At 39.2% G+C, this 17831-nt stretch overlaps 1 protein-coding gene across 4 annotated transcripts; it reads right to left on the bottom strand.

The window, feature by feature from the left end:
- Nucleotides 1-2211: 2211 nt before the first annotated feature.
- On the bottom strand, nucleotides 2212-8427 carry RAMAC (RNA guanine-7 methyltransferase activating subunit). 4 transcript variants are annotated; one of them, XM_036736894.1, is made up of 4 exons: nucleotides 8353-8400; nucleotides 7892-8052; nucleotides 3950-4128; nucleotides 2212-3011 (listed from the first exon to the last, which is right to left on the bottom strand). In XM_036736894.1, the coding sequence occupies exons 3-4, from the start codon at nucleotides 4117-4119 to the stop codon at nucleotides 2825-2827; spliced, it is 357 nt and encodes a 118-aa protein (XP_036592789.1). In that variant the 5' UTR covers nucleotides 4120-4128; nucleotides 7892-8052; nucleotides 8353-8400; the 3' UTR covers nucleotides 2212-2824. The 4 variants fall into 4 exon arrangements, with proteins under 4 accessions (XP_036592789.1, XP_036592790.1, XP_036592791.1 ...); XM_036736895.1 differs by having other exon boundaries at nucleotides 7892-7949; nucleotides 8353-8371; XM_036736896.1 differs by lacking the exon at nucleotides 7892-8052 and having other exon boundaries at nucleotides 8353-8427.
- Nucleotides 8428-17831: the final 9404 nt, after the last annotated feature.

Raw genomic sequence — 17831 nt, 5'->3', positions numbered from 1 at the left:
TAATATATACAAGGAATTAGAGACATAAAGACAAGAATAAGTTCCTATCCTCAAGAGGCCTAGGCTTTACTGGGAATGGGAATAAAATATGCAGATATAAGCAAATACAAAGCATATACAAATTAATTTCAAGAGGGAGAGTGTACCAATAACTGGGAGTAGGGGAGGGGAGGGAAATCAGGAAAGGCCTCATAGATGAGGGAACACCTGAGCTGTTTTGAAGGAAGCTAGGGATGATGCAAGGTAAGGAAAGAATTCATTATAGACATAGGAAGCCCCTTGTGCAAAGGGACGGCAGTCAGAGACACAGGGTCATGTACAGGGCACAGCTAGCAAACAAGTTTGACTGAAACAGAATAAAAGGAAATAAAGGTGGGAGTCAAATTATGTAGGGTTTTGAATGACACTCTTATCCACAAGACTATAGGGAGCCATTGAAGACCTTTGAGTAGGATCAGGAATTACAGTCATATGTTTTATAAGTATCAATTTTGTAACTATGTGGAAGATGGATTGGAGAGATTAGCTGCAGGGAGACCAATCAGGAGGCCAGCGCGATAGCTCTGACGAGAAGTGCCGAGGGCCTAAAGGCTGCATGGAGAGGAAACAGAAGTGAAAGATGTTTTTGTGGTAGGAACAATAACTGTTTTTGCCTTGTCTTTGTATCTCTGAGCTCAATACAGCGTCTGGCACGTAGTAAGTATTTACTAAATGCTTGCTGATTGATTGACTGCAAATGGTAGGATATGGAAATCAGGTCAAGGATGATTCTAGAGCTGGGAACCAGTCAGTCAACCTATACCTAGAGCATACAGAGCCTGCCTGCCACTGAAGATCAACCGAAGGCAGATGACTAGCTCTTCTTGTGTTTTAGGCTTTAGAAATAATTCAACTCTCCCTCCCTGTGATCTTCCCACAAGAGAATTCTGTACAGGGCAGGCTGCACATAAACACCAGTAAGGCAGTATAAAAATACTATCAAGATTTATTTTTATTGAATGTCATGTTCAAGACTGGCTTTACATATATGTAAAGAGAATAGACATTTGCTAACATGGTATGATTTGTGGAGCATAGGGAGGGTCTTACCTCTTACCTCCCCAACTCTCTCCCAGCCTCAGTGCCTAAAATTCCAAAGATGTTAATTCCCACAATATTTTCCCTCCTTGAAATGTAAATACTTCTTGAAAGTAACTCATTATTCTTTACCAGTTATTTACACCCTGAAGTAAATTACTTCCTCTTTCAGCATAGCAGCTAACAGAAGAGTTTTTTAAGGGAATAAGAGGCATAGGTTTCTGGGAGTAGAAGGGGGAGGGATACTTGAGGAAGGCAGACTCCTTCACTCTGAGAGAGAAAACACTATGAGAAGGTTCTTAAGGTGAAATTCCAAGAAGGTAGGTATCAATCAGCCAAAAGAAAGATTTAACTGTCACTGCAAAGCTCTGACTCATACTAAGACACTTTTACTTCAACAAAATAACTCCTTTCCCACAAAGTATTCAAAACTATCTCATAAAAAGTCAAAATGCTACTCTTATTAGATCAAGGGATTGAGAGCTGAAAGAGACCTCAGAGAAATCATCTAGTCCAGCTCCCTCATTTTACAGACAGGGATTTCTGAGGTCAAGAGAGTTTAAGTGAACTGCCCAAGTCCATGAAAGCCAGTGTTTGAACTTAAGTGCTCTGGGTTCAAAAATGGGAGTGTTTTTCCTACTATACCAAAATTCCTCTTATCAGGCAGGGCATATAAAAGGGCAAATCATTAAGAGCTAATAACCCAAAACTTATGAGTGAGGTTAAACAGTAACCATTTCCCTTGAATAAAATGCAATTATAATAGCCATCATAATGGAGTTATAAAAATAGAGGGAAGATTTTTTTTTTAAAATTCACACAATTATTTTGTTTATACAAGATACAGCAGGTTTCATGTTTGGTAAAGAATAAAACAATGTAAAATAAGTCTAAGCTGTCATGTCTCTAAAAATAATAGAGCCAAAATATTGAGTTATGTTTTATATACTGATTGGAAAAAAAAGGACTGAAAGTAACAGGTTTAAATGTATGCATTGCACTTGAATTTCAATCCTTTTTTTAAATGAATGGGAAGAATATCTCTCTCCTGCCCGCCACCCACCAGCAAAGTCATACTACAATATAAGGCAAAAAAAAAATCAGATCTACACCCACTTAATCCAAAAATAAAAATTCTTTGCTTATCTTACATCTTTATTCTTGTCTTCCTTTTGTTACTAGTACAGAACTCAGACCTTTAAAATAGGCATTCACATAGTACAGTTATTATTTCAAAATCATCAAAGTCAAATGAAAGGTAAATCAATTATGTTTTCAGCTGCTGTTAAATATGATATTTTGTAAGCTAAATATAACTGTCTCTTGATGAATTATTTCATTAAAGTCTGCAAAATTCCAGAAATAATCACATCCATGTTTATAGAAATTCCTTTAAATTTGAAAGAAAGCAAATGTTTTTCCTATTCCTAATTATGCCTATGTTACAAACTTATGACTACTAGCAGCCTTACATGGAAAACACAGGAAATTCAACGCACTAACAAAATATGAAATAGAGATGAATTTGAGGTAGAAGTTGAACAATATAGTCCATAACTTCTCTACAGGATTTATCATTCCCAGTTATCATCACTTCTTTCTAGTTTATTTGTACATGACAGCCTCAAGTTGCCTAATATTATCTATACAAAATCATATACAAAAAACATAACCAAACAGAGGAAACAGGCAAGCTTCTGACATGTTAGAAGAGAATGTAATTGGTTTTACTTGATGGCTGCCAACATTAATAGTAGCCATAAGGAGGCCGTTGATTATAACCATATTGTCCATACTGATGATGGTAGTAAGGGTCTTGTCTGTGCTGCTGATAGTTATTACCCCAGGGTCTTCCATGCCACTGATTAGATCTGTTGTCACTTGGCCAACCCCGCCTGCCATCCCTTCCTCGAAAGTGTCTGTTATCTTGCAACCTATAACAAAAAAGGTACCCTCAGTTTAACATTCTTTTATAAAGATACAAAAAATCATTAAGTCTTAGATCCAACTGTGTTCTCAGTATAATTCCCAGTTACATATTCTAGAACAATTTTTTTAATAATAGAATGTTAAAACACCATAGCTAATCATAAAATTACCCCAAAGTTCAAATTATATTTAAAAACACAAAGCAAAATCAACTGTACACAGAATTAACAAGACCTGTTTTAATTTTATCCCACACTATCACTAATGAGAACTCATTTATATAATGCTTTAAAATTCGCCAAGTATTTTCTGCAAAATCTTATTAAAAAAGAGAGGTAACACTTTATTGCTTGTCTATGCTAAAATGTTAAGTGTAATATATTTTTTTTTATTTTATAACCTGACTTCCCCCACCCTGAAAACAAAAAAATTGTCCTCTTTTGGGAAAAACCCAAACAGAAAATAGATAAGTTAAATGTATTTGAAAAAATTCAAACAAACAAAATATATGTGTAAGATTCCAGGGACAAGTCTGTTTAAAACCAATTTTTCTGAAGAAAGAGACTAGTCAATTATAGTGTTTTCTTTCTGCAAATTGTAGCTCACAGTCAAATAGCAGACCCTCTGCTTTTTTTAAAAAGATATTAAAGTACTAAAGCTACTGATTAAATCATGTTTTCTAGGATTATTTTATTTATCAAATATTTTATTTAATCATATGTATATGTTACTTGGAAAGAGTACCCATTGAGAAGGGAACACACATAAACAGAGTTTTGCTACTATTAGGTTAAATTTAATATACACTTTAAAAAACATTGCATAGTAAAAGTTTACAGTTTCAGATATAATCCTCTTTTTCTGTTCTTTATATACTGAAATGTTTATTGATATCTATTAAGAGAATTTTTTTTAAAACTTATGTTAAAAAAGAAAATCATACCGATTGCCTCTGTTTCTTTGATTACCACCAGATCTACTATTCCACTCTTCAACAATAGGAGGGGAATCTGCAGGGCGTTTCAGGTATTCTTGATACTCTGTATCATCTTCTGTGAATCTATTGGCAAACATCTCTTCAAAATTTGGAACAGCATCAGGAGTGTCAGTCATTCTGAAAATCTTTTATAAAACAAAAGTATTAGTTGGACAATATTACTTTTAAAATGCATATCTTTTAAAAACATCTAGGGGCTGCGAGGTGGTAGAGTGGACAGAGCTCAAAATTCGGGAGGCAGGAAGGCCGAGTTCAAATCCTTCCTTGGACATTTACCTTTATTTGGACCCGAGTAAGTCACTTAAACTTCTGTTTGTCTCAGGTTCCTAATTTGTCAAATTAGGCTAATACGATCGTTCCTACCTCACAAGGTTGTTGTGAGGATCAAATGAATTAACATACAAAAGCACTTTGTGAACCTTAAAGCACTATATGAATGCCAGCTATTATTATCAGCAGTGGTAATAGTAGTTTTCTTTCTAATTAGTGAATAACCAGGCTGCAAATAGAGTTTTTCCACAGTCTTGCTCTCAATGTCTGATCATGCCACAGAGGTGAGCTTGGGTCCTCAAAAGCAATGCCAGTGCAATGGCCTTGCTTGGACTTGCCAATGAAAGTCCTAACAAAATGGAAAGCATTCAAGTAAGACCTTGGTGGCAGACTGTTACCTGAAGATCAACCTAGATAAGTTAAGGGAGGCTTATCACCAGAAACCAGATCATCAGGTGGTGATTTTTTTTGGGGGGGCCATAATCTCAAAAAACCCCAAACAAAATAAAACCATGTATACTGTAATAAGGTGCAGAGGGGTTAAGATTTCCTCTGGTGGAGGAAAAACCTACACAGAAATGCGATCATTGATCCTTGAAAAATTGAAGTAAGAGTTTGTAGATATTTGAAAAGTCTGTAAAAGAGATTTAAAAAGCAAATACACTTAAGATTAGCGTGACAACGTTACACAATTGTACTCTACATACTCATTTCAGATCTTGTATTTTTTTTTTTTTTGCTTTTCTTTTACCAGTATTCAGCACAGTTCCTGGCACAGAGCAGATTATTAGAGGGAAGAGTTATAAGGGAGAATATTATATGGTCTCTTCCCTCCAGCCCATCTTTTGAAGAGGATGAACTGGGGACACATCCAAACTCAGTTGCTCAAGGCAACCCCTCCCGGAAAAAGAGCCAATATCCCTTTATCAGTAACATTAATAAATACTTGTTATCCCACTGATTGTGACAAATGCAAACTGGCTCTTATTGATGAGGATGTAAACTGTGTACTATGGTTAGCAAAACTGAAACCAGCTATAAAATGAAAATGTAATGCCATTTACAATGCCTCACTCCCTTCACAGCAGAAGTGACAGTGGTGACGGGAGATTATGGGGTGTAGTCTATGTCTTGGAATATGGCATGTACTGTATCTCTTTCTTTTCTAGTCATTGTTATAAAGGAAGGCTTTATTTGGAAATGAATACGCTAGACTCTAGAGAAACGAAAGGCATTAATAAAAAAAAATTAGAAGCTGATAACTCCAGCAGGGGAGGGTTAAAAAAAGAATGCTATTTACAGATCGTTTCCATCATATGTGCAAGCTAAGTAATTAGAATTTATAAATGTGAAAACTGCACTCAAGAACCTATATTCTTCTAAAGTCAATGTAACAGCGCATAAATGTAACAGTGGCAAAATGTGCTTAGTACTGCCTGTCAGCCTTTTGTCACCGTCACCAGAGTTACATTGCTACTCCCTATCATATAATATAATTTGCCTGCTGGAGACAATTCATTTAGCGTGCTACCTCACTCAGACTAGAATGGTAAACTATATATAGAATGACACCCACTGGGCATCAAAGATTTGTCCTTCCAGGGGCAATACAATATGCCATATTAAGTATCAAAGTCTGAATATCAAGTTTTCCATCTTTCCCCAACTAATCCATCTGTAGCGATGGCTCTCTCAAAGGTCAAACTCAACTGGTCTAGTCAGTACAATATTGGTTATTTAAGCCAGGAAAGAGATAGTAGAAAATAGAGACTTGTTATATCAACCAAAGACTACTGTATCAGATATATTTATGTAGATAGGATTAATAAATATTTGTTAAACATGTTTATGAGGTACAGTGCTAAGTGTTGTGTTGTGCAAAATAAAATACATGGTTCCTGTCCTCAGGGAAGCTCGTTATTTTTTTATTCTTTACAGTTCTAAACTTATATTAAAATAAATACTCTAGGGCTATCATAACATACTTAGAAAAAAAAGGTACCAATTGTAGAGGAAACAGTTTTGGGACGGGGATGCTTCAATTTTCATTTAAATTATTTTCTTTTATATCAACACAGCAAGTTCATGACTGTGTTAGAAATCAAACACACAAACCCTAGTTCAAATATGAACTATCCATCACTACTAAACCATATTTTAATTTTAAAGAGTTAACTTCAAAAAGAAGCATTAGGAAAAAAAACCCAAGTCACTCAGCATTCTTTTCTGCTTAGAATTCTAAAGACTAGTAAAAGTTGCTTATGTTAAAATTCCAAGTCTAAGTACTACAGTCACTGAAATTTATATACACTGAAATCACACCTGGCAGTAGCCTGGCTCCTGAAGGTAAACCTGATTTAGTTCTTTAAGGACAAATGAAGTTAGAGATTGCCTTTGAATTTGGGGGGAAGTAGCAGGGAAAGGAGAGGAGATTATGAGGGATAATTATATGGGATCTCTTTCCTTTCATACTGCTTCCTCTGATGACATGGAGATTTACCCAGATTCATAGGCTTAAAGTTAATTCCCTTACCCAGCAAGTGAGCCTGTATCCCTTTTTCAGTAGCATCAATTCAACAAAATAATTACTGAGTAAATGATAAGTATAAGGTGGTCCCTGCCCTCAAGATGCTTACATTCTAACTAGGTGAGGTCTGCTCTGCCATAGTACAAGTACTTTAGTAGGCACTCTCCTTCCTGCTTAAGCAGAGATGATCTTCACTACAACCCCACCAAGCCCTGCACTCACACTCCAAGGTTCCCATGTCCACTTCTGTTTGTTCTGAAACATTACCTTGGTATTTAATATGCTTGTATAATTTATCTGATATCCTGGAACTCACTTGTATAACTCCTCTGTTATTTTCCATCTCTGGTAATGAAGGTTCTGCCAAAGAAGTATGCTACTGGAATACATTATTTTCATTACTATTGTATTTTCTCTTCAGACAGCTCAAAACATTTTCACATATTTATTCATATAGTCATTCAAAAGGATGGCGGCATACATCCTAACACTAAAATAGAGGCTCCCATCTAACATCCTTATCAATATTATTGTCATTCTAAAGGTACCAAAACAGAAACAAGTAACTTTACCAAGTCCACAAGGCAACACAAAAAATAAAACTCGAGTTTCCTGGTACTCTGATACTTTTAAATCATTGCTCTATCATACACCACTTTCTAAGCACAAAGATTCTTCATGAAGATTTTGTTTATAGATGTGAAAGTCTGCTGGAATGTTAAGCTGAAGCCAGAACCGCTATCTTCAAATTATTTTAAGTCCTCCATCTCCAAATTAGTTTAAATTCAAATGATTAAAACTATCCAACCCTAACGACGAGCCTACAGAAAAGGTCCTTCTAGTGACCCAGTTTCATCCACCACGCAAAGTACTACAACCCTCACAGGTTATTAAGGATGCACTCAGCATCTCAACTTTTCTAGGCAAATCGGTCTACACCATCTTTACCATTAGCAGTGTTAGTTCATCTGCTCTTCATGTACTAGGCACGTATATCGTATTGTGCTAGGTAGGTGTGTGGGGCTTACTTAGACGAATAAATCACATTTCCTCTCCAAATGACTTAAAAAAACAAGAACAGCTTTACCTACCTCAGTGGCTTAGGGCTGCTATAGTTTAGTCGACTTTTTTGGTGAAGAAATCTAAGTCCTAGATCAAAGGCATGAAACAACGAACATAAGGAATAGCAGTCGACAGCGGCATGTGGGTCAGTATCTGCTTACGCTACACTTCGTTAAAGCCAGTAGTCTCACTAGAAAACCAAGGATAAGGGTAAGGCGCGCTGCGCTTCTTGGGGGTCAGAGCCCCCAGCTCGCTCTAACTTTTTCAGATTTTTTTTTGCTGGAATGCAAAGGACGGGGCGGTGAGGGGCGCCCGTCCACTGAGATAGTCCTCAAACAGGGCTAGGACCGTGGCACCTCCGCACGTAGCCCTGATCAGACCGGCCACCGCTGCCCGGCTCGGCCCCAGGGCCCAGGTCAACCCGCGGGCCACGTAAGACCGGCCGCCCCTCCCCCTCCCACGCCCACGATCGCGCGCCTCCCCTCCTCACCGCCTCCGTTCTCCGGCCGCCGACCTGGAGAGCCACTTCCGGTGCTCGTCAGGGCAACAAGATTACTTCCGGCTGAGCCGAGCGCAGAACACGCTTCCGCTTCCGCTCGCTCTAAGAGGCTGCATTTGAGACCCGGATGTTGGTCTGTCAGTCTCTCTTTGCCTAGATGGCTGCAGGTGGCTTTGAAGCAGCAGGTTCCCCATCTTTGGCTCAGTCCTCATCTGTTAGGTTTTCTGTTTCAACTGTTGCTTTTTCCTGTGCCCAGCACTCTGTCCATTGCCTTTTTTTGTAACCTCAGTGCCTGGCACATAGTAGGCGCTTAATAAATGTTTATTGAAGTAAATTGAATTGAAGGTCCTTTACCTCTCTGAAACAATATTATTCTAGAATTTAAGTTGAGTCTTCAGGGCTAAGTAAAGATGAATTTATTGAAATACCTTCCCCTCAACTTGTTACTGTTTCTATTTCCTTTCTTGGTACTTTTTCTTTCTCCACATGAAGGGTTAGAAGAGGGTGTGTCTGTGGGAGGCATCCCACAGTCTTGGACATTTGTTTTGATGGGCTGGGCTAGGAGTTACGGGCTCTCAGTCTTAGGGGCTTTGTTAGTTTCTGCTAGAAAGTCCAACTCTTTGTTTCTATTCTCCATCTATTAGGCTTTTTGTTTCAACTGCCATCCTTTCCCATTCCCAGCACCCTATCTACTGTCATGTATGTGGTAACTTTTTAATATATTTCAACTTAATTCTCCTTTCCAAAAGTCTCGCCATGTAGTGCCAGCAACACTGGCACTGTCTACACAGAACTCATCTAGGCGCCACACCACTCCAGTATCCCAAATAGTCCCCTTAGGGAAAAGGGCTGAAATATCACTCTGAAAAGTTGTTCCTACTAAGAAATTACACACTTCTGTTCCTGGGGAATGTTGTTAGATCGAACTATTTTGCTGGATTTACTTTTACTCCTGTTAGACTGATTGCTGGGCACAAGCTCCTGGATAGAAGAGAAGATGCTGTGAACAGGGTTAGTTGACAACACATACTCTGAGACAGATACCATCAAAGGAATGAATTAAGAAGGCAAGAGGTAAATAATAAGGTATTTATTAGGGTGATGAGTGCAGGGAAAATTAGAATCTATCTAGGTTGTACTTTTTGGAAACTACCACTACCCAGATGGAGGCAGCTAAGTGGTACAGTGCATAGAGAGTTGGGCCTGGAGTCAGGAACACCTGAGTTAAAATCCAGCCTCAGACAACTAATTGTGTGACTCTGGACAAATCACTTAACCTCTGTTTGCCTCAGTTTCCTCATCTGTAAAAGGAAGATAATAGCACCTACCAGGGTTATTATGAGGATCAAATGAGAAAATTGTAAAGCCCTGTGCCTGGCTCACACACAAGTATACATATATATCAGTATATAAATGTTAGGTATTTAAGGGGGAAGTAAAATCTAAAAATGTTTAGAAGTTACCAAGTAACAAGCATTTATTAAATAGTATTAATCAATAAGCATTAATTAATGCACTTACTATATGCCAGGCACTGGACATTTTTTCCAAGTCAACTGCGTTGATTTTGTTTTTGCAAAAACTTTTCAATTTATGTTAATTAAATTGTCCACTTTATTTTCTGTGATCCTCTCTATCCCTTGTTTGGTCTTGGATTCTTCCCTACCCAACTGCACAAGGTATTTTCCTCCCTTCTCTAATTTGTTTATAGTGTGACCTTCTATATCTAAGTCACAAATCTTTGTTGTTCATTCTTTTCAGTCATGTCTGACTCTATGTGAGATCCTGGGGTGGTTTGCCATTTCCTTCTCCTGCTCATTTTACAGATGAGGAAACTGAGGCAAACAGGATTAAATGACTTGCCCAGGGTCACACAGCTAGTAAGGGTCTGAAGCTGAATTTTTTTTTTAGCTTTAATTTAATTTATATAATATATTTAGTTTTCAGCATTGATTTTCACAAGAGTTTGAATTACAAATTTTCTCCCCATTTCTACCCTCCCCCCCACTCCAAGATGGCATATATTCTGGATGCCCTGTTCCCCAGTCAGCCTTCCCTTCTGTCACCCCACTTCCCTCCCATCCTGTTTTCCCTTCCTTTCTTGTAGGGTAAGATAAATTTCTATGCCCCATTGCTTGTGTATCTTATTTTCTAGTTGCATGCAAAAACTTTTTTTTTGTTGTTTTTGAACATCTGTTTTTAAAACTTTGAGTTCCAAATTCTCTCCCCTCTTCCCTTCCCACCAACCTTCCCTAAGAAGTCAAGCACTTCAACATGGGCCACATGTGTATCATTATGTATAACCCTTCCACAATACTTATGTTGTGAAAGACTGACTATATTTTGCTCCTTCCTAACCTATCCCCCTTTACTGAATTTTCTCCCTTGACCCTGTCCCTTTTCGAAAGTGTTTGTTTTTGATTACCTCCTCCCCCATCTGCCCTCCCTTCTATCATCCCCCCTTTTTTATCTGCTTCCTCCTTCTTCCCTCTGGCGTAAGATACCCAATTGAGTGTGTATGGTATTCCCTCTTCAGGTCAAATCTGATGAGAGCAAGATTCACTCATTCCCCCTCACCTGCCTTCTCTTCTCTTCCTACAGAACTGCTTTTTCTTGCCACTATTATGTGAGATAATTTACCCCATTCTATCTCTCCGTTTCTCCCTCTCTCAATATATTCCTCTCTCATCCCTTAATTTGATTTTATTTCTTTTAGATATCATCCCTTCATCTTCAACTCACCCTGTGCCCTCTCTCTCTATATATACACATATATATATACATACATACGCACACACATATACATATGTATACATACACACACATATACATATATATATATATATGCATATGTCCTTCAGCTACCCTAATACTGAGGTCATAAGAATCATACACATTATCTTTCCATGTAGGAATGTAAACAAAACAGTTCAACTTTAGTAAGTCCCTTGTGATTTCTTTTTCTTGTTCTTTTGCTTGATTACCTTTTCATGCTTCTCTTCATTCTTGTGTTTGAAAGTCAAATTTTCTATTCAGCTCTGGTCTTTTCACTGAGAAAGCTTAAAAGTCCTCTATTTTATTGAAAATCCATATTTTGCCTTGGAGCATGATACTCAGTTTTGCTGGGTAGGTGATTCTTGGTTTTAATCCTAGCTCCATTGACCTCCGGAATATCATATTCCAAGCCCTTCAATCTCTTAATGTAGAAGCTGCTAGATCTTGGATTATTCTGATTGTGTTTCCACAATACTCAAATTGTTTCTTTCTGGCTGCTTGCAGTATTTTCTCCTTGATCTGGGAGCTCTGGAATTTGGCAACAATATTCCTAGGAGATTTCTTTTTGGGATCTATTTGAGGAGGCGATCTGTGGATTCTTTCAATTTCTATTTTGCCCTCTGGCTCTAGAATATCAGGGTAGTTCTCTTTGATAATTTCTTGAAAGATGATATCTAGGCTCTTTTTTTGATCATGGCTTTCAGGTAGTCCAATAATTTTTAAATTATCTCTCCTGGATCTATTTTCCAGGTCAGTGGTTTTTCCAATGAGATATTTCACATTGTCTTCCATTTTTTCATTCCTTTGGTTCTGTTTTATAGTATCTTGATTTCTCATCAAGTCACTAGCTTCCACTTGCTCCAATCTAATTTTTAAAGTACTATTTTCTTCAGTGGTCTTTTGGACCTCCTTTTTCCATTTGGCTAATTCTGCCTAGCAAGGCATTCTTCTCCTCTTTGGCTTTTTGGAGCTCTTTTGACATTTGAGTTAGTCTATTTTTTAAGGTGTTGTTTTCTTCAGTGTATTTTTCAGTATTTTTTTGGGTCTCCTTTAGTGAGTCATTGACTTGTTTTTCATGGTTTTCTCGCATCCTTCTCATTTCTCTTCCCAATTTTTCCTGTACTTCTCTAACTTGCTTTTCCAAATCCTTTTTGAGCTCTTCCATGGCCTGAGACCAGTTCATGTTTTGCTTGGAGGCTTTTGTTGTAGGCTCCTTCACTTTGTTGACTTCTTTAGGCTGTATGTTTCGGTCTTCTTTGTCACCAAAGAAAGATTCCAAAGTCTGAGTCTGAATCTGAGAGCGTTTTCGCTGCCTGGCCATGTTCCCAGCCAACTTACTTGACCCTTGAGTTTTTCAGCAGGGTATGACTGCTTGTAGAGTGAAGAGTACTATGTTCCAAGCTTGTGGGGATACGCTGTTAATTTCAGAGCTATTACAGCCAGCTCTGCCACAGCAGCACTCCTCCTTCCCCAAGAACCCCCAACCCAGACTGGACTTAGACCTTCAGCAGGCTCTGCACTCCTGCTCTGATCCGCCACTTAATTCCTCCCACCAGGTGGGCCTGGGGCCAGAAGCAACTGCAGCTGTAGTTCTATAGCTGTCCCACCTCTGCTGCCCCTGGGTCGGTGGCTGAACTGCGAACTCTTATCACCCTGTCCCCAGCAGCTTTTCCCACTAACCTTCTCTGTTGTCTTTGGTGCTTGTGGGTTGAGAAGTCTGATAACTGCTGCAACAGAACCAGGAGAACATTGTACAGAACCACAGACATATTGATTCTGTGATGACTAACTTTGATAGACTTGGCTCTTCTTATCAATGCAAGGTTCAAAGACAGCTCCAAAAGACTCATGATGGAAAAAGCTATGCACACCCAGAGAAAGAATTACGGAGTCTGAATGCAGATTGAGGCAAACTATTTGCTTTCTTTTTTTTTTTTCCTTTGCTTTTTTGGTTTCATTTCTTCTTTTTCATTATTCATTCCATTGGTTATAATTCTTCTTTCAACTGGACTATTATGTAAATAAGTCCAATGTGAAGGTATATGTAGAACCTATATTGGATTATGTGTTGTCTTGCGGTGGAGAGGGGAGGAGCGGGAGGGAGAGAAAATTTGAAACTCAGAAACTTGTGGAACTGAGTGTTGTAAACTAAAAATAACAAATAAATTAAAAAAAAAGAAACTCCAAAACCAATGCGGTGGCCAGATCTTCCTGCAAGACATCAAGAAACTGGACCAAGATGACTGGGAGAGTGGGTTCAATGGAATGGAATGTGCTCTGCATTTGGAAGAAAATGTCAATCAGTCATTATCGGAATTGCGCAAGCTGGCAACTGACAAGACTGACCCCCATTTATGTGATTTTATCGAAACCCACTACCTGCACGAACAGGTAAAGTCCATCAAACAGCTGGGAAATCACGTAACCAACCTGTGCAAAATGGGGGCCCCATTCTGGCATGGCAGAATATCTTTTTGACAAGCACACCCTTGGAGACAGTGACTATGAGAGCTAAGCCCTGGCTTCCCCCACACCTGGGAACTGTGTGAGGTAGTGAGAAAATAAAATGTGAAGACTTCGCAGGGAATATGTGTGTGTGTGTATGTGTGTGTGTATATGTGTTTTTATATATATATATATATACATATACATGTACATATATATTCGTGTCTATTCTTAAAAAATGTTTAAAAAATCAAGAAATAGGGAAATAGGGAAGTGGAAAAATTCTGAGGCTGTGAGAGTCTGATTACTCAGCCCCTGGGAAAGTTTCTTTTTTTTTTTTCTCCTGAAACTTTTTGTTCTTTCTTCTTGTTCTGGTTTAAAGATTTACTAAGTAAGAATAGGGTCACTATGACCTGTTTTCCTTTACTGTAAATGTACTGTAAAAGGAAGGAGAGCGTCTCCCCCTCCCCTTATCTTATTCTCCTTTAGATTTATAGATGTCACCTCAGTTGTAATCATTAACTAAGGAAATGGGAATTGGAATTTCTGTGCCTTGATTTCCCAGTTCTTTTTCTAGTTTTTTGTGCTCAGATCGTAAGCCTGCCTCCCAGCCAATGGTGAGAAGGGTCAGAGATGGGCGGGAATTCTCTGTTAGGTATAATTATTGGTGCTTTGCCTCTTGTATTTTGCCTCCTTCTGCTAGTCCCGTCCTGGCAGAGGACACCCTCTTCTCGTGAGAACTGAATAAAATTTATTTCTGTTCCCACCCTGAGATGTCTCCTTATTAGAAAAATAACTTTTCTAATTGGTGAGAGTCTTTTACCTGACACAGAACTATGGGCATGACTCCTACTGTCTTTCAGTGCATGCATATTTTGGTTATCTGACTTTTTCATAATCTGTGCCAAAAAATTACCACCATTTATATCCCAATAAAATGAGTTGGTACTGGTGAAGAAAAAAGATAATGAAGGATGAATGACAAGAGTCCTGCACAGAGATCTCTACATAGAGAGAAGGACTTCCAGAGCAGGCGATGTGAGTTGAACCTTGTTACATATATTTCTTACACATGTGGCTTACTACTATTACAGTATAAGCTAACTCCTCCCATGGGTGCTGTGTGTATTTGTGGGAAGGAGTGAACCAGGTTCTTAGGAGAATGTTTTGTATTAACTGTTTCCCAGTTTGAATACAAGGTTGGAAAGCCTTCATCTTTTTTTGTCTTCTCCTCCTCCTTCCCCCTTTTTCTCCTCCTTCTCTTCCTCTTCTTCTCTCCTACAATTTTCCTTTTTGATTTCTTGAAATATAGAGCAGAAAAGCAGGCTTTCAAAAAGCCCATTGTGTTTTCAATGGATCTACTTGACTGGCCTTTAAACCCAAATCATTCTGGCTTTCATGGAATGGCTAATAATAGGCCTATCCCTAGCCTTTGTGGCTCATTGTTTAGCTTCTGATGGCTTAGAATTAGTGTAAATAGCAATTGTATTCTGTTCTGGCCAAAACTCTGAGGGTCTTCCCCTCCCAGATTGATATTTTTGGGTTGGGAAATTGGGCCATCTTTTGTCTTAATTCTTACCAGCCCTTAGTCATTGAATGGGCTTTGCCTCTGACAAACTGGGACCTGGGAAAGATCTTAGTTTAGAAAGGGCAAGGTTTCCCACTACATCCTGGCCCAAGGTTAATCATTTTGACCTTTGTCTTTACTGGATTCTGATGACTGGAGAAGAGAGGGAGGCTGATGACTTTGCATAGCTCTGCCTCCCTCACGTCCAATTCATGAACAAGTCAAGACATCATGCTCCTGATGTTGTTGAGGGTTTAGGGGTGCTCAGGACCCCAAAATACTGACATGCTGGGTCCAGCCTGAATGAATTTGACCCAAGCCTTCTTTCAGTCAAAGTAAAAGAAAGTTTATTAAAGATTCGCCATTTTGGGTAGACTCTTAAGAAATCTCACCATTTTGTGACGCCAGATTGAATCTCAGCTAGATTGAATCTGAGGCAAGATGAGACTTATATACAGAAAGGCTGTGGGAAGGATCTAGGGGTGGTCCAAGTAGTAGGGGGTGACTAGAGGAGGGGTTTAGGGAGCGTCTTGATGGGACTGGGGTGACTGGGAGGGACTAGGGTGAGGTCAGACTCCAGGAATGGGATTAAGGGTGGGAAATAGCTAAAGGCTATCTGGAGATGACAGACAATGGAGGGCTAGGCTAGTTTAAGGGTAACAGATTTGGGTATAGATATTTTGATAAGGATTTAGGGTGGGAAGGGGCAGGAGGCAATCTGGAGGTAATCAGACAATGGAGGGCTAGGCTAGGTTATTTGGGCCTAGTGGTAATGAAATGCTTGTGGCCTCAGGGGAAGGCCAGATCAAGTGGGAAGATTGAAGGAGAGTTCAAAGGGGCACCCAGAGCCTGTACCCCATCAATGTCACTGGTCCTCTTCAAGAATGAAGGATGAACAGGGGCAGCTAGGTGGCACAGTGAGTAGGATCTGAGCTCAAATCTGCCCTCTGACTCTTGACACACTATCTGTGTGACCTTGGGCAAGTCATTTAACCCCAATTGCCCTGCCTTCCCCCCTCCAAAAAAAAATGAAGGATGAACAGCAAGAAATCACGAATCCATTTGGAATTTATCTTGATATATCATGTATATCGTTCATTCCCTTTTTTAAACCCTCTGCAATCTGCTTCCAACCTCACTATTCAACTGAAATTACTTTCTCCAAATTTACTATTGATTTATTCATTGATAAATCTAATGGGCTCTTTTCTCGCCATCTTTCTTAACCTCTTTCTGAAGTATTTGGTATTTGATACTGTTGGCTACGTTCTGCTTTTAGGTACTATCTTTTCTCTGGGTTTTCAAGATCTGTTGTTCTTCAACCTGCCTGACCACTATATCCCTAGTTGTTGCTATCTCCCAGGGCTCCATTCTGGGCCCAGTTTCTGTTTATACTCCCTCACCTGGTGAACTCATTAGCTCTCATGGGTTTAATTATCTCCTTGAAGATGATTCCTAAATCTACATATTTAGCCTTTAGTCACTTTTCTGAGCTGGAACTCATCACTCAGGAGCTCACCAAGGTCCCCCACTACATCTGGGGCCATCTCCAGTCATCCTGATTTATGTCTTGCCATTGGACCCAGATGGCTCTGGAGGAGAGAGTGATACTGGGGACTTTTCACAGCCCCTCCTCACTTAAATCCAAATCACTTGTAGATCATGGCATCACCTTCCTGATGTCATAGTCCACTTCAAGAACTAAGGACAAATGACAACAACTGCCTGCTAGACACTTCAGACTGAATTCTTTATCTTTTCCCCCAAACCCTCCCCTCTTCTGAGCTAGCCTCCTCCAACATCCCTTACCCATGTTTCCTTCACACAGCTACCACCCTATTGTAGGCTTTTATCACTTCTCTCTTGCACTATGGCAGTAGCCTTCTACTTATTCTTTCTGCCTCATCCCTCTCCACTCTAATCCATTACTTAGCTGCTCAAGTGATTTTCCAAAAGCATAAGTCTGACCATAGTCATGCTCTCCCCATCCCCCGCCCCCCACTCCTGCCTCAACCAATAGATTTCAGTGGTTCCCTTTTACCACCAGGATTAAATAAAAAGTCCTCTTGGTATTTAAAACTCTTCACAACATGACCTCTTCTTCCTTTCTTCTTCTTACATTCTCCTCCCTTCCCATCGCTCTACTATCCAGCCAAACTGGCCTCCTTGCTTTCCAGTCTCTGCCTTGTACTTGCTCTTTCTTCATGAGCTTGAAATACTTTTCTCTCCCAACTTCTGACTCTTAGAATTCCTGGCTTCCTTTAAGACTCAGCTTAAGTTCCATTTCTTGCAGGAGGCATCTGAGGTAGCACAGTTACCAGAGTAAGGCACTTGGAGTTGGGGAGATCTGAGTTCAAATCCTGACTCAAACATTGTGTGGCTCTGGGCAAGTCACTTAACCTCTCATCCTCAATTTGTTTGTAAAATGGGGATAATAATAGCACCTAACTTACAGTGTTGTTGTGAGGATTACATGAGATAATAATTGTATTGTGCTTTGCAAACCTTAAATTACTATGTCAGTGCCAGTTATTTATAATTTTTTTTTGTTCACCTCATTTGCTAGGGCTATCCCTTTTAAGGTTACCTCCCATCTAAATTGTATCTCTTATATTCTGATTTATGTATGTTGTTTCCCTGTTAGAATGTAAGTTCCTTGAGAATGGGGACTATTTTTGCTTTT

Source organism: Trichosurus vulpecula, chromosome 8, assembly GCF_011100635.1.
Source record: "Trichosurus vulpecula isolate mTriVul1 chromosome 8, mTriVul1.pri, whole genome shotgun sequence".
Lineage (NCBI taxonomy): Eukaryota > Metazoa > Chordata > Mammalia > Diprotodontia > Phalangeridae > Trichosurus > Trichosurus vulpecula.
The sequence above is the reverse complement of the archived record's forward strand: the minus strand, read 5'-3'. Positions and strand labels throughout refer to the sequence as shown.